At 45.4% G+C, this 16,318-nt stretch overlaps 1 protein-coding gene across 1 annotated transcript; it reads right to left on the reverse strand.

Moving 5' to 3' along the window:
• LOC137534734 (zinc finger protein ZFP2-like) lies at positions 1-12,218 on the reverse strand. The gene is made up of 5 exons (XM_068256357.1): positions 12,156-12,218; positions 8,745-8,823; positions 8,539-8,633; positions 5,566-5,833; positions 1-1,362 (listed from the first exon to the last, which is right to left on the reverse strand). Exons 2-5 carry the CDS (start codon positions 8,773-8,775, stop codon positions 77-79), a joined length of 1,680 nt encoding a protein of 559 aa, XP_068112458.1. The 5' UTR covers positions 8,776-8,823; positions 12,156-12,218; the 3' UTR covers positions 1-76.
• Positions 12,219-16,318: the final 4,100 nt, after the last annotated feature.

Here is a 16,318-nt window from a genome sequence, read left to right on the forward strand (position 1 = left end):
TCAACTGTAGAATTTTCTTTACTGAAAGGACAACACAATGCTTCAATCTGTGGAACCTCTCTGTACACGACTAACATCAGCGGGAATGTGTCCTCTGGTGGGCAGTTAGTGATCCTTTCTGAGTATAGCATTTTCCGCATTCCGGACAAGAAAAAGGGCGCTCTCCAGTGTGAATCCTCTGATGTCTAATAAGAGCTTGCTTGTGAGTGAAACTTTTCCCACACTCCAAACATGGAAAAGGACGTTCTCCTGTGTGACTTCTCTGGTGGATAATAAAGTCTGCTTTTCCAAAGAATCCTTTCCCACACTCTGAACATGTGAAAAGATACTCGCTAGTGTGCCTTTTCTGATGTGCAATAAGGTCTGCTTTTCCAGCAAACCCTTTCCCACACTCTGGACATGAATAAGGCCGCTCACCCGTATGACTTCTCTGGTGGACAACAAAGTCTGTTTTCCCAATAAACCCTTTCCCACACTCTGCACAAGAAAAAGGAAATTTGCCCGAGTGCCTCCTCTGGTGTTTCATAAGGTCTGTTTTGCCAGTAAACCCTTTCCCACACTCCGAACATATGAAAGGACGCTCAGCGGCATGCCGTCTCTGGTGTTTGTTAAGCTGTCCTGCACAAATGAAACATTTCCCACACTCTGGACATGCAAAAGGCCGCTCGCCTGTGTGACTCCTCTGGTGTATAATAAGCTGTTCTCTTCGTATGAAGCATTTGTCACACTCTGAGCATGGAAAGGGCCGCTCACCAGAGTGACTTCTCTCGTGCGTAAAAAGGTATCTTTTGTGCGCAAAACTTTTGCCGCACTGTGAACATGAAAACGGACGCTCACCTGTGTGGGTTATCTGGTGCTTATTAAGGTCTGTTTTTTGATTAAAACCTTTCCCACACTCTGCACATGAATAAGGACGGACATCTGTGTGACGTTTCTGGTGCCTAATGAGCTCTCTCTTGTGAATGAAACATTTGTCACACTCTGGGCAGGAAAATGGACGCTCTCCTTTGTGCCATTTCAGGTGTAAATTAAGCTGTGATTTCTGAATGAAACCTTTCCCACACTCGGAACATGTGAAAGGCCGCTCCCCTGTGTGAATTCTCTGATGTATGATCACATGGGAATTTTTAGTGAAACTCTTGCCGCAGTCAGGACATGGGAATCGCTTATCCCCCGAAGATCTATTAGTGTGCGATGTAGAAGCAGAGGACTGATTAGATGACCTTTTAGGATCCAGTGATCTATTCTTATGCTGAGGTCTGCGCTTTATACTTCTAGTACTGGGTTTTCCTCCTGTGCCGCCATTATCTTCTGAAGGTGAAGTAAGATGTCCCTTTGACTGGTTCCTGGTATAGCGCCCATCTATTGAGGAAATAATAGTTACAGAGCATTAATTCTCCTGTGTGCAGCCAGCAGTCATGTATGTGGCTGTATGAATGATCCTCAATTTGTAAAGTGCATTTATCCTGTAGGACTTTAACTGGTGTGAAACCCATCATTTCTTCTTTGCTCCTTTTCTCATTTGTTCTAAAAGATTAGTTACAAAGCTACTTTAAAAAAAAAAATAAAAAATAAAAAAAATAAAATAAATAAAAGTTGTAGCAGAACAGCATTTAACCACTTAAAGACCATGGTCTTAAACCTCCCTAGTGACCAGGCTATTTTTCACAATTTAGGCCACTGCAGCTTTAAGGGCTCGCTGCAGGACTGCACAACTCAGCAAACAAGTGATACACCCCCCCCACACACACACACATTTCCTGCCCACCTACAGAGCTTTCTGTTGGTGGGCTATGATCGCTCCAAGGATATATTTTTTTTTATGAATATTTTTTTTTTAAAATAAATATGCCTATTTTGTTTTTTTATCCCTCCCTCCCTTCCCCTGCCAGCCAATCAGTACGATCGGCTGTCATAGGCTTCAGCCTATCACAGCGGATCGCTTCCCTGCCGCCCAAGGGGACAGCCGTTTTTCATATGGCTGTCCCCAGTACAGTGCTACCATAGATGGAAGCACTGTACAGAGTAAAGAGCAGGGCTGTGGAGTCAGTACAAAAATCTTCCGACTCCTCAGTTTATGAAACCAGCGACTCAGACTCCAACTCTGGGTACCCAAAATGGCTCCGACTCCTCGACTCAGACTCCTTAGTCTAATACTTACCAGGGCTGTGGATTTTGTACAAAAATCATCCGACTCCGACCCCAACTCCTCAGTTTATGAAATCACTGACTCCAACTCTGACTCCGGGTACCCAAAATTGCTCCGACTCCGAGACTCCGACTCCACAGCCCTGGTAAATAGATGGTGGTTTCACTGTCTAACAGTCTTCTAGCGGCGATCGCTGCTGGGAGACTGATGATGGAGCTGAGCTCCGTCATTCGAGTGGAGATACGCGCGATCTCCTGCAAAACCCCACCCCAGGACTTCATGCCAATTGGCGTGCAGTGGTCCTGGGGCTGCCGCCGCGTTTACATCAGTCGGCAAGGGGTTAAACATAGCACTTCATTCTGCAGTGGAAAGGTCCTCTTTTGCTACAATTAGCTACAGCCAGCCATGGAACTGCTCTAAGCTGACAAACAGAGACAGAGGAGAAATTTTCACTAGATAGCTGCTGTATTTATATATTTAAATCTATGAATAAAATGCAATGACAGCTTTCAGAGCAGATAAACTATAGTTTGGGGCCTTGTAATTTGTAAATAGGCAATATTACTTGTGCATAAAAGCAAATATGATAACTGAATGGGTAATAAAAGGTAGGAAAACACATTTTTATTGAATGTTATGTTAGAGTTTTAGTCCACTTTAAAGTGACACTGAAGCAGAAAAAAAAAAAAAAAAAAAAAAAAAACTTATGATATAACGAATGGTATGTGTAGCACAGACAGTTAACCAAACATTAGTAGCAAAGAAGAGTCTCGTATTTTGATTTTCAGTGATAAAGCTTTTTTTTTTTTTTTTTTTTTTTGCATCATTCTGTCATATTTGCAATTTACAAACCACACTCTACTTTAAACTATAAAACAGGGCAGAGCTAATGATCCTTTGAACTTCCCTGCAGTAAAACCTTATCTAAACCTGTCTCTCACTGTTTCTTTGATGTATAAGTGCTTCAGATAATAGAACTGTATGTTTAGAGAAGCTTTTTGTGCAAAGATAACAGCTGACGTTTAACTCTTCCCATACTGGAGAACAATGCAACTATTTTTTGTTACTAGTGTACTATATCTTAGCTGCACTACACATACAATTCATTATATCATACCTTTTCGCTTCAGTGTCATTTTAAAGCTCATGTGGAGAGAAGGAAAGCCATGGGCACTTAAAGGAAACATCCAAACTAAGAAAATGAAACGATTGTGCTGCGCAAGCGCAATAGTTCTGCGCCTGCGCAGTATAATCCTGATGACGTCGGCCGGACCACGTGACCCGTGCAGTGGGGGTCTTGGCGGGGAGGGGATGTGGGGACGCTCCACTGGGAGTGGGATGTGGTGATGCTCCACTGGGAGTGGGGGTCTTGGCGGGGAGATGATGTGGGGTCGCTCCACTGGGGGTGGGGTCTGGGAGGGGGATATGGGGATGCTCCACTGGGAGTGGGGGTCTGAGGGGGAGGGGATGTGGTGACGTTCCACTGAGAGTTGGGGTTTGGGGGATGTTGGGACTGCGGTCGCTAGACTCCTGAGCGGGAGGGAGTGGGGGGGTTCTTACCCAGGCTTCAGTCTCTTCCCCTTGCGTCTCACGTCGCGTCATGCGATTACCACACTTCCTGGTAGTCACATGATGCAAGGGGAAGAGACGGAAGCCTGGGTAAGAATCCCTCCCTCCCTAACCCGCCCGCTCAGTAGACCGGAGTGGCAATGGAGTGGAAACGGATTCCAATTGACCGGTGATCAGATCCGTTTTCATGGATCCATTTGCCAGTGTAAACCAAAGCCATACGGTTCGGGTGAAGCGAGACTGGATCCGCTTTACCAGATCTATTTGGCTTTAAAATACAGTGTGAACCGGGCCTTAGAGTCTGCTCAGTTAGCTACTCTGGTTGTGAGAGTATATAAGTGACTGTACTCCATTCCTTTTCAGATACCCTAACCTAGGTTCAGTGTGTTCTGAGGTGTGGAAAAACGTGGGTTCCTTAAGAAACACGGTGAGAACATAAATTCTACAGGCAGACATTATGCAGGCTGGGAGCTGAATAAGGGACTTTAGTGCTGTGGCACAAGAGTTCTAATCCCCAACAGGTACAAGGTGGATAGCACTCCTATAAGATATCCAGGGATGTGCCAAGGTCTGTCAATCAGGCAGCACTACTGCATCCAAAATTAAACTGTAGGATGTAAAGACCGGCGCCATCCAATAGTATTATTGCTCTTTAATGATAAAGACACTGTACACATAATGCAATGTTTCGGAGGAAGCTCCTCCTTTCTCAAGCTTTGGTCAGTGTCTGATCAAATACATGTATTTCATCAGACACTGACCAAAGCTTGAGAAAGGAGCTTCCTCTGAAACGTTGCATTATGTGTACAGTGTCTTTTTATCATTAAAGGGATTCTGTAGGGGGGTCGGGGGAAAATTAGCTTAACTTACCCGGGGCTTCTAATGGTCCCCCGCAGACATCCTGTGTCCGCGCAGCCGCTCACCGATGCTCCGGCCCCGCCCCTCCGATTCACGTCTGGAATTTCTGACTTTAAAGTCAGAAAACCACTGCCGCCTGCGTTGCCGTGTCCTCGATCCCGCTGATGTCATCAAGAGCGCACAGCGCAGGCCCAGTATGGTCTGTGTCTGCGCAGTACACTCCTGGTGACATCAGCGGGAGCGAGGACACGGCAACGCAGGCGCAGTGGTTTTCTGACTTTAAAGTCAGAAATTCCAGAAGTGAACCGGAGGCGGGGCCAGAGCATTGGGGAGTGGCTGCGCCAACACAGGATGTCTGCGGGGGACCATTAGAAGCCCCGGGTAAGTTCAGCTCATTTTCCCCCGACCCCCCTACAGTATCCCTTTAAAGAGCAATAATACTATTGGATGGCGCCGGTTTCTACTTCCTACAAGAGTTCTAATCCCAACAGCCTAGTCCATGCTGTAGCAGTGTGTGCTGTCACAGCGCTCTACCACGTGTGACAGGAGTGCAGGGGAAGAGATAACAGGATGCACATCTATTCCTGTTAGAGGGGTTCCTACACCAGCTGCCCCCCCAAGTCTTGTTCTGATAGCTGGGACTGTACAGTGCTAATATGTGTGGTGTCGGGTACTGGGCCCGTCAGTAATCACATCTGGGGCCACACTTGCCTTCTGGCCTGTGTGAGTATAGCTCCTCAAGCAGCATCGGCCATTGCCTGGCCATGCTCATGTGGTTGCGGCAAGGCCATGCTTGCGCCAGAGGAGGAGTACAGCCCTGATGTGCAGGAGCATCTCGGGTGGAGGAGATCGTGAAGCGTCCCTGGATGATTCAGAGCCTTTCCTCTCTTTAGGTAAGTATTTGCATTTTGAAAGTTTTTATGCCTCAGGTTCTCTTCAAGGGATTTTTGTTTTCTTAAATAATTTTGCCCCGTCAAAGGATTACTTACCTGAGCAGATCTCTAAAGACCATTCCTCTTTTTTTGGCTGATCACCGATCTCATCTGTCTCGTCATGTTCTCCTTTTACTGTCACCATTATCATCTGCTCCTCCATAAACTGCTGGTCATCCATCAAACTGATTTCTTCTTCTTCCTCCTTGATCTTCACCATCATGCCACCATTTTTCACAGACTGCTGATCACCGGTCACACAGGTCTCCTCCTCTTCTTCTTCTTCTTCTTTAACCACGATTTTAAGACCACTCTTTTCTGCATTCTAAAAATAAGGGTAAGTAACACATTTATACATTAACTTTAAAGATGTGAGTCTATACAAGAGAATATAATGCCATATAGCTTGGAGCCACTTTTATACATTAACAACTTCACCCCCAAGGTGTTTTTTTTTTTTTTTACCCAAACAGACCCGAGCAATTTACACCTGTCAGCGCTCCCTCCTTTCATTCCCCAATAACTTTATTACTACTTACAGTGGTTTGCAAAAGTATTAGGCCCCCTTGAAGTTTTCCACATCTTGTCATATTATTGCCACAAACTTGAATCAATTTTATTGGAATTCTACGTGAAAGACCAATACAAAGTGGTGTACATGTGAGAAGTGGAACGAAAGTCATACATGATTCCAAACATTTTTTTTTACAAATAAATAACTGCAAAGTGGGGTGTGCGTAATTATTCAGCCCCCCCCCCCCCCCCGAGTCAATACTTTGTAGAATCACCTTTTGCTGCAATTACAGCTGCCAGTCTTTTAGGGTATGTCTCTACCAGCTTTGCACATCTAGAGACTGAAATCCTTGCCCATTCTTCTTTGCAAAACAGCTCCAGCTCAGTCAGATTAGATGGACAGCGTTTGTGAACAGCAGTTTTCAGATCTTGCCACAGGTTCTCGATTGGATTTAGATCTGGACTTTGACTGGGCCATTCTAACACATGGATATGCTTTGTTTTAAACCATTCCATTGTTGCCCTGGCTTTATGTTTAGGATCGTTGTTCTGCTGGAAGGTGAACCTCTACCCCAGTCTCAAGTCTTTTGCAGACTCCAAAAGGTTTTCTTCCAAGATTGCCCTGTATTTGGCTCCATCCATCTTCCCATCAACTCTGACCAGCTTCCCTGTCCCTGCTGAAGAGATGCACCCCAGAGCCTGATGCTGCCACCACCATATTTGACAGTGGGGATGGTGTGTTTAGAGTGATGTGCAGTGCTAGTTTTCCACCACACATAGCGTTTTGCGCTTTGGCCAAAAAGTAAAATTTTGGTCTCATCTGACCAGAGCACCTTCTTCCACATGTTTGCCGTGTCCCCCACATGGCTTGTGGCAAACTGCAAACGGGACTTCTTATGCTTTTCTGTAAACAATGGCTTTCTTCTTGCCACTCTTCCATAAAGGCCAACTTTGTGCAGTGCAGGACTAATAGTTGTCCTATGGACAGATTCCCCCACCTGAGCTGTAGATCTCTACAGCTTGTCCAGTCGCCATGGGCCTCTTGACTGCATTTCTGATCAGCGTTCTCCTTGTTCGGCCTGTGAGTTTAGGTGGATGGCCTTGTCTTGGTAGGTTTACAGTTGTGCCATACTCCTTCCATTTCTGAATGATCGCTTGAACAGTGCTCTGTGGGATGTTCAAGGCTTTGGAAATCTTTTTGTAGCCTAAGCCTGCTTTAAATTCCTCAATAACTTTATCCCTGACCTGTCTGGTGTGTTCTTTGGACTTCATGGTGATGTTGCTCCCAATATTCTCTTAGACAACCTCTGAGGCCGTCACAGAGCAGCTGTATTTGTACTGACTTTAGATTACACACAGGTGCACTCTATATAGTCATTAGCGCTCATCAGGCAAAGTCTATGGGCAACTGACTGCACTCAGACCAGAGGGGGCTGAAAAATTACACACACCCCACTTTGCAGTAATTTATTTGTAAAAAATGTTTGGAATCATGTATGATTTTCGTTCCACTTCTCATGTGTACATAACTTTGTATTGGTCTTTCACGTGGAATTCCAATAAAATTGATTCATGTTTGTGGCAGTAATATGACAAAATGTGGAAAACTTCAAAGGGGCCGAATACTTTTGCAAACCACTGTATCAACAAAATGATCTACACCATGTTTTTTTCCGGCAACCAATAAGGCTTTCTGTGTATAGTACATTTTGCTAAGATTTATTTTACTCTGAATGCATTTTAAAGGGAAAAAAATAAGAAAAAAAAAATCATTTCTCAGCTTACGGCCTTTACAGTTTTAAAATAAACCGTTCTTCTGTGGATAAAACCCACTCATTTTATTTGTCCCAGTTATTAAACCGCTTAAACCGGTGTTCCCCAACCCTGTCCTCAAGGCTCACCAACTGTGCATGTTTTGTAGAACTCCACGGCGCTCTGCTGAGACACAAATTACCTCACCTGTGCATGTTTGTGGTTTTCTGCAAAATATGTCATGTTGGTGGGCCTTGAGGATAGGGTTGGGGAACACTGTTAAAATGATGTCCCCATCACAACGTATGGCACCAATATATTATTTGGAAATACAGGTGTAATTTTTCTGTTTTACAAGCCCCTATGTAGTAAAATAATAGTAATATACCCTCATAAAATACAGATTATGTTGTTTATTTTTTAAAGACTTTTTTTTTTTTGGGGGGGGGGGGGGGAAGCTGGACCTTTCGAAGTGGAGGGTGTGTGTGTGTGTGTGTGTGTGTTTCCTGTTTTATGAATGGACATGGCCCCATGGCAAGTCCATTCATTTCAGGCATTGAGATTGGGTAGAAGAACACTCATTCTCCTTCCCCAATTGCAGTTCGCAGTGTCCCGGTGAGTTACAGTGGCGGGGGGGAAGAGGGGGACGGGACGTGCACAGCGGCGGCAGCGGGCAATGCATTAGTCCGTCCTGAAGCCATTAAGAGGCTCCAACAGGATGTTTTAATGCGGTGGCTCGTGCACAAGTGGTTAAGTTCCACCTACCTGATAAATATGTGAAGGGCAATCTTCTTGTGCATGATCCTGGGAATAAAGAGCACCTGTATCTCTCTTTGGTGGGTTTCTGTTACAGGATCCATCTGTAGAAAACACACAAACTGACTGAATACATTGCCTCTATGTGTCTATCAGGTGATGAGGTGGACCCTCCGTAATGCTCTGTCCTTTACAAAATGTAAGTCCCCTTTTACCTGGTGATGTGAGGGGTGGCTGATTCTTCATGATGGCGCCCTTGTGGGGGTCCTTGTATATTTCCAGATATTACCAGCCCTGAATGGGGAAATCGACAATGACATATGTTATAGGAGTCTGATACACACTATGATACAGTCACCATCCAGACACATACTATTACTTGTTTACGGTCAGGATAAGGCAGTGGCTGGATAGTGTACTGGTTACGGGCTATGCCTCTGACACATGGGACCTGGGTTCAAATCTCGGCTCCGCCTATTCAGTAAGCCAGTGCCTATTCAGTAAGGAGACCTTGGACGAGACTCCCTAACAATGCCACCGCCTACTGAGTGGTCCCTAGTGGCTGCTTTGAATTCGACAGGAAAATAGCGCCCCCCAGAAGTGACAAGACACAGAACATGTATATTGTGCTTTTCTCCTGGTAGACTCAAGGTGCCAGGGCTGCAGCCACTAGGGTGCACTCTTTAGCCAGTAGCAGTGTTACAGTCTTGCCTAAGGTCTCCTCACTGAACAGGTGCTGGCTAACTAAACAGAAAGAGCCGAGATTCGAACCCAGGTCTCCTATGTCAGAGGCAGAGCCCTTGGAGTACAACTGAAGTTAGAAGTATATGGAAGCTGCCATATTTATTTCCTTTTAAGCAATACTAGTTTCCTGACTATCCTGCTGATCTTCTATAATTCCAGTTATAATAATTCAAGTATTTGTATAGTATTTTTTTCTTGTCGGACTCAAAGCACTTGCGAGGCAGCCACTAAAGAGCACTCAGTAGGCAGTAGCAGTGCTAGGGAGTCTTGTCCAATTACTGGATTGGTGCTGGCTTACTGAAATTTGAAGAACCGAGATATGTCAGAGCCCTTAACAATTACACTATCCAGCCACTGCCTTTAATGCTTTTAGCCACAGACCCTGAAAAAGCATTCAGCAAATCAGATATTTCTGACATTATTGTCAGATCTGACAAGATTAGCTGCATGGTTGTTTCTGTTGCTTTTTCAGACACTACTGCAGCCAAATATACCAGCAGGATAGCCAGGCAAGTGATAGTGTTTAAAAGGAAAAAAAAATATGGCAGACTCCATATTCTTCTCATTTCAGTTGTCATTTAACCAGTGCACTATCCAGTCCCTCCTCAGGAGTGACAGAGGCAGCTCTATTCCTCCCCAGGAGTGCCAGAGGGGGTCCTCTTTCTTCCAGAAATACCAACCAACCCAAATACCTCCCAAGAAAAAGACACACAAACACACCTTCACAAGCTTCTGTGTTTGTCATTTGCAGCTATCTACTTATATTGTTAATACTACACTAATTGTAACCATCCCCATCCCCATCCTCTTATCCTATCCTAAACTGAACACCTCCTCAAGCAAAACCTAACCTTTCACCAACTCTAAACCTATGAACACTGTCTGAAACAAACAAACAAAAAAACATAGCCCAAACTATTTTTTTTTTTTTTAGCTTTCTTGGCTCCTGTTGCATGCAACAGGAGTCCCGGGTAAGCAAGGCTATTAGCCCCATGCACTGAAAAAGCGTGAGTGCCCTAAAGCACCCCCACAAAACGTGCATGAGTAGCCACAGGCCCCACAATACAGCAGGGCTCTTCTGGTGTTCCCCGAAGGGAACTTATTCCCCCTTTGCCATCGGCGCAGGGGGTACTAAGCATCCTCCGACCCGAGGGTTGGAGGACACTGGCGGCATCCTCCAACACCCGAAGGGCTGGAGGACCCTGGACTGCCCTGTGGTTGCCCACAGGGCCTGGGCCACGTGGCCATCCACATGGTCCGTGGCTCCCCCGAGAGGGAGCCAGGTGGGAACCGAAGTCCCCAGGGGACAAGTCCCCCGGTGCCAGCAAGCTGGCCCCGACCTTGCGGCCGGAGTGATAAAAATTCCGCACTCTCCCTAGCCAAAAGGCCGGGGAGCTGCGTTAGTCGGCTATGCATATGGGCAGTACAGAACAAAGCACCCTACTTTCGCCTGGGATCTGCCACATCCCAGGTTTTTTCAGGTGCACCTGGAGCGCCACTTCCAGGGGCAGTACGCCTAAGCAAAGCCCTCAGCTATTCAGCTTCGACCATGGTATAGATCCATTCAATCAGCCTCTGGGGAGTTACGACAAGAAGGGACACCCTGCCACAGTGCCATTGCTCCAACGTTTTGACCTACGCGTCGATTTTGCCTACATTCCCTTCTGCGCGTGCTCAGTACTTTCCACGCCCACTCTGCACATGCACATTTAGGTTTTCTCATTCCCCCTCATCGGTTTACCCTACGGGTGTGCGGAGTAAGCCTGTGGCTGGAGGGAGTGCAGCGGCAAGTGTGTCCTAATGAACAGGCCCCTTTCTAGGGGTCGTGCAGCCGCCCTGAGCACAAATTAATCATCTATAACTGCTGCATTTTCAAACTTATTTCCGTTATTACTTTATTAGCAATAACATATAGTGAAACACATATACAATCAGCCTATTTTCATAGTAGGTTATTTCGATTTGTAGGTCTCCTCGATGGAGTTCTCCATCATTCTGTCATGAGCGTAGGACATTTCGACAATTGGCTATCATTCATAAAGAGGCTGTCGGTAAGGGGAATCAGTGCGGGAAAACACCGCTGGCGGTATTTTAGACTTCTGGGTGGGCATTCACAGAAAAGTATCCATGTGCGGTAGCACTGCGGAGATTCCCCGAACTAGGCTGGCGATAGGCAGGCGGTAGGCAGGTGGAGACACGGAAGCTGCAGAGTTGATACATTTCTCCGTGTTCCGCTCTGCTGCAGCTGCCTGGGAGGTCTGTGTGTCTCCATTCACTTGCATTGGTATCGCCACATCAGAGGGAGCGGGACTTCCCGACCTGACACCGCTTGCGGTGTTCTTCATGAATGAACATTTTGCTACATTTGTTCCGATAATCACCGCACAAGGCGGTGATTTATCACTCTGCTCGTTAGTGTCATTTTTTCATGCGGAAAGAGCCTTTATGAATGCTGACTTTGCCGAGTGGTCGGTAAAGTCAGCTGTTTTTAGCATTTCCGCATGCGGAAATGCTTTATGAATGATAGCCAATTGTAGGACAAAACGTTGGAGCACCATCCCTCCAGGTCCCCCCAAAAACCTCAAGAACAGATACTACACTTGATCTTAGCCAAAAGGCATAACCCAAACTATTAGTACATGTAGCTTCACTCTTTGAATAAAGCTGTGCACAGCACTGCAGGCGAGGCCACAGCTATATGCATATATATGCACAGCTATATGCTCATAGTGAGCCAGGAGGTTTTGCATAGCTATATATATGAATGATATAAATCCATGCATTATTCTCCGCTATGTGTGAACCAGCAGCTGCTAGGGGTGGAGAGCAGGCTAAGCTAGGGCCTTGATAGTAATAAATATAATAAAATAATATTTGATTACCTCCTGTGCTGTGCTGAGAGTTATCACAATAAATCCCCTCAACTTCCCCTGGAACAGGAGCTTCCTGTCTGCGGCTCCCGCCTCTTCCTGTCCATGAACGCTCCATCTTGTGGGGAATATTGGAACTGCAGCCATCATTACATTGCTTTGTTCTTATATTTCCAAAGGACATGCCATCATGTACTGTACATCTGTATCGATCGCACTTTCCTGATATGTTGCAAAGAATGTCGGACTCGGTGGCTCTGACGTCCTGAAAGGGCTGCATTACACTATGACAGTAAACAGAGAAGCAGAAAAGTTCTGTAAAGACTGTCAGGGCTATTTTCCAATGTGTTTGCGATCCCATTGATCACAAAACGCTAGTGTGCTGCATTTGTAATTGTCCCCCAATTAAAAACCATCATGTTTGCTGCTTTTCTCTTGCGATTAGACTTACATACAAAGTATAGGAATGGAGGAAAATCATATAGTATTGTGCAGCTATGCAATTTTTTCTGCAATTCAAAATATTTTCCTGCCTGTATTTTACCCTTTGTAAATCACAGATGCAAGTGCACTACACTTGCACTCATACACTCGTCACATTGTGGTGATGCCACAGCACAATCGCTGCAGAGGAAAATAGGAGACATGCAATCCAATTACAGTGCAATTGCGCAGTGCAATCGTGTTTCTCAATGTAAAACAGCCCTCGCTGTTGGTTTGGAGTCTACTGAGTGATTATTATTTTGACTTCATATGTCTTGGGGCAGACCTGGCATACATGGCAGACGTTCTTGAAGGTCCCTGAAGTGGTGGGTGTTTTTGAAGGAGGGTGGGGCAAATACATGAAGACAGAAATACCAGAACCCCTTTAGGCAGGATACCGGCAGGGAAGGTAGTAAAACAGTCCAAGGTCCTATAGGAGATGAGATGACTGTCGCTCCACGGGTAGACCAACTCAAGGTCAAGAACAAGCCAAAGCACAGACAGGAGATCAATCACCCAGATGGAAGTGTAGCCCGGAACAACGAAAAACGGAACAGCGCAGGGAAATTTGGGCGCTCCCATAGGCCGTAATGTGAATTATGGCTATAGTGGCGTTCAGACAGTAATTTTGGTGCTGTCAAGACTGAGCCCAAATTACTTTAAAACAGCATAGCTGGCCCTGAACCATAGCTGGCAGCCAAATTATGTTTTTCCCCGAGTCCATGGCGACCTGGAGGGGGAATAGTAATTAATGTCACCACCAGAGGACCTTTGCAGGAGCAGGGTGAGCCATTTAATAGCTTCACCCTGCACCATTTTTGTATGTATGTACTTTCAGTAATAGCAAGGGTCAGTGCAGATGGCAATCCAATATGTAGTCAAAGATCAAGCTAAAGGTCATAACACGAGCAATCTGAATAACATCCAGCAGCTTAGTATTAGCGGCTGATATCCCGGGCAGCAAAGCAATAGCCAGGCCAGACATCTACTAGAGCAAGGACCAATCAGGTGGGACTTCAAATCCCAGCAACCAATGGCTGCTTTAGCAGCAGAATGGCCAATTGGCCACTCTAACATTTTCTCCTCATTAAACTTTTTATTGAAAAAAGAATAAGCAGAAACAAAGCTTAACATTGTATGTTAAATACATGACATAATACAGAGAATAACTGAGGTCAGCTAAGATACAGAAACACATATTAGCACTAGAGATGTCGCGAACATCCGATTTTAGGTTCGCGAACCCTGTTTGCGAACCTCCACGAAAGGTTCGGTTCGTGAAAAAGTTTGCGTACCGCAATAGACTTTAATGGGGAGGCGAACTTTGAAAATTTTAAAAAAATCTACCGGCTGGAAAAATGATAGAAAACATGTTTCAAGAGCTCTAATACCTGGAGGCACACCTGATTGAGTGAAATACACATCACTGCTGGAGGACCCACCCTCCCTCCTCCAAGCAAGGTCCTTATACCATTTGACTCAGTTGTCTGCCTAGTTATGGGACAGCTGCTACACACTCTGCTAGGGAGATTTTAATTAGCCTCTTGTGGGTGGGTCCCCTCCTCCCTCCTACAGGAGGGAGGAGGGTCTCATCTGCCAGTGAATTATACTATTTCAAAAACCAGTTTACATCATACCATGGCTGGGAATCGAACCCAGTTCTCACTGTGTGATGGGCAAGTCACCCTAACCACTGTACCACTACAGTAGTAACTGAAGCTGGCCTAAAATTTACCATTTATGCTCAATGCAATAGAAACATTAGGTTGCTTAAAGGGAACCTTAACTGAGAGTGATATGGATGTTTCCTGTAAACAATACCAGTTGCCTAGCAGTCCAGCTGATCTTTGTGACTGCAATAGTGGCTGAATCACACCCTGAAACAAGCATGCAGCTAATCCAGTCTGACTTCAGTCAGAGCACCTGATCTGCATGCTTGTTCAGGGGCTGTGGCTAAAAGTATTAGAGACACAGGATCAGCAGGCGATTCAGGCAACTGGTATTATTTTAAAAGGAAAAATCCATATCCTTCTCCGTTTAGGTTCCCTTTAAGGATTTGTAGCATAAAAGCCAACTCACATTGGCTGGGATTTGAACCTGGGTCCCACTGTGTGGTGGGCATGCACCCTAACCACTGTACCACAACAGTAGTAACTGAAGCTGGCCTAAAATTTACCATTTATGCTCAATACAAGAGAAAATGTAGACAAGACAAATAACATTTATATCACACTTTTCTCCTGGCAGACTCAAAGCACCAGAGCTGCAGCCACTAGGGCATGCTCTATAGGCAGTAGCAGTGTTAGGAAGACTTGCCTAAGGTCTCCTACTGAATAGGTGATGGCTTACTGAACAGACAGAGTTGAGATTTGAACTCTAGTCTCCTGTGTCAGAGGCAGAGCCTTTAACCATTACACCATGCAGCCACTGCTTATGGATATGTAGCCAGACATGGCATTGTCTTTTGTGTTAGGCAAGTCTTTCTAACACTGCTACTGCCTATAGAGCATGCCCTAGTGGCTGCAGCTCTGGTGCTTTGAGTCCACCAGGAGAAAAGTGTGATTATAAATGTTATTTGTCTTGTCTACTTTTTCTCTTGTATTGAGCATAAATGGTAAATGCTAGGCCAGCTTCAGTTAGTACTGTTGTGTACAGTGGTTAGGGTGTTTACCCACCACACAGTGAGACCCAGGTTCAAATCCCAGCCAATGTGAGTTGGCTTTTATGCTACCAATCCTTAAAAGGAACCTAAACGGAGAAGGATATGGATTTTTCCTTTTAAAATAATACCAGTTGCCTGAATCGCCTGCTGATCCTGTGTCTCTAATACTTTTAGCCACAGCCCCTGAACAAGCATGCAGATCAGGTTCTCTGACTGAAGTCAGACTGGATTAGCTGCATGCTTGTTTCAGGGTGTGATTCAGCCACTATTGCAGTCACAAAGATCAGCTGGACTGCCAGGCAACTGGTATTGTTTACAGGGAACATCCATATCACTCTCAGTTAAGGTTCCCTTTTAGCACCCTAATGTTTCTATTGCATTGAGCATAAATGGTAAATTTTAGGCCAGCTTCAGTTACTACTGTTGTGGTACAGTGGTTAGGGTGACTTGCCCACCACAAAGTGAGACCCAGGTTCAAATCCCAGCCAATGTGAGTTGGCTTTTATGCTACAAATCCTTAAAGGGAACCTAAACGGAAAGGATATGGATTTTTCCTTTTAAAATAATACCAGTTGCCTTAATCGCCTGCTGATCCTGCCCTTTAAGCAACCTAATGTTTCTATTGCATTGAGCATAAATGGTAAATTTTAGGCCAGCTTCAGTTACTACTGTAGTGGTACAGTGGTTAGGGTGACTTGCCCATCACACAGTGAGATCTGGGTTCGATTCCCAGCCATGGTATCATGTAAACTGGTTTTTGAAATAGTGTAATTCCCTGGCAGATGAGACTCTCCTCCCTCCGGTAGGAGGGAGGAGGGGACTCACCCACAAGAAGCTAATTCAAATCTCCCTAGCAGAGTGTGTAGCAGCTGTCCCATAACTAATTAGTGTAGGCAGACAACTGAGTCAAATGGTATAAGGACCTTGCTTGGAGGAGGGAGGGAGGGTGGGCGGGCCTCCAGCAGTGAGAGAAGTGTGTTTGGCAATAATGTGTCTGCTGACAGTGATATGGAGGGTCAAAGTTTTGCTC

The sequence above is a fragment of the Hyperolius riggenbachi genome, chromosome 10 (assembly GCF_040937935.1).
Source record: "Hyperolius riggenbachi isolate aHypRig1 chromosome 10, aHypRig1.pri, whole genome shotgun sequence".
Classification (NCBI taxonomy): domain Eukaryota; kingdom Metazoa; phylum Chordata; class Amphibia; order Anura; family Hyperoliidae; genus Hyperolius; species Hyperolius riggenbachi.

What these genes read in the sequence shown, in the direction of transcription:
- LOC137534734 (XM_068256357.1), bottom strand. Translation starts at nt 8,775, where the DNA reads ATGAAGAATCAGCCACCCCTCACATCACCAG. An exon ending in GCCCTTCACATATTTATCAG is followed by an intron (nt 5,834 to 8,538) that starts GTAGGTGGAACT and finishes CCTTATTTTTAG; the next exon opens with AATGCAGAAAAGAGTGGTCT. An exon ending in GTCTTTAGAGATCTGCTCAG is followed by an intron (nt 1,363 to 5,565) that starts GTAAGTAATCCT and finishes TTTCCTCAATAG; the next exon opens with ATGGGCGCTATACCAGGAAC.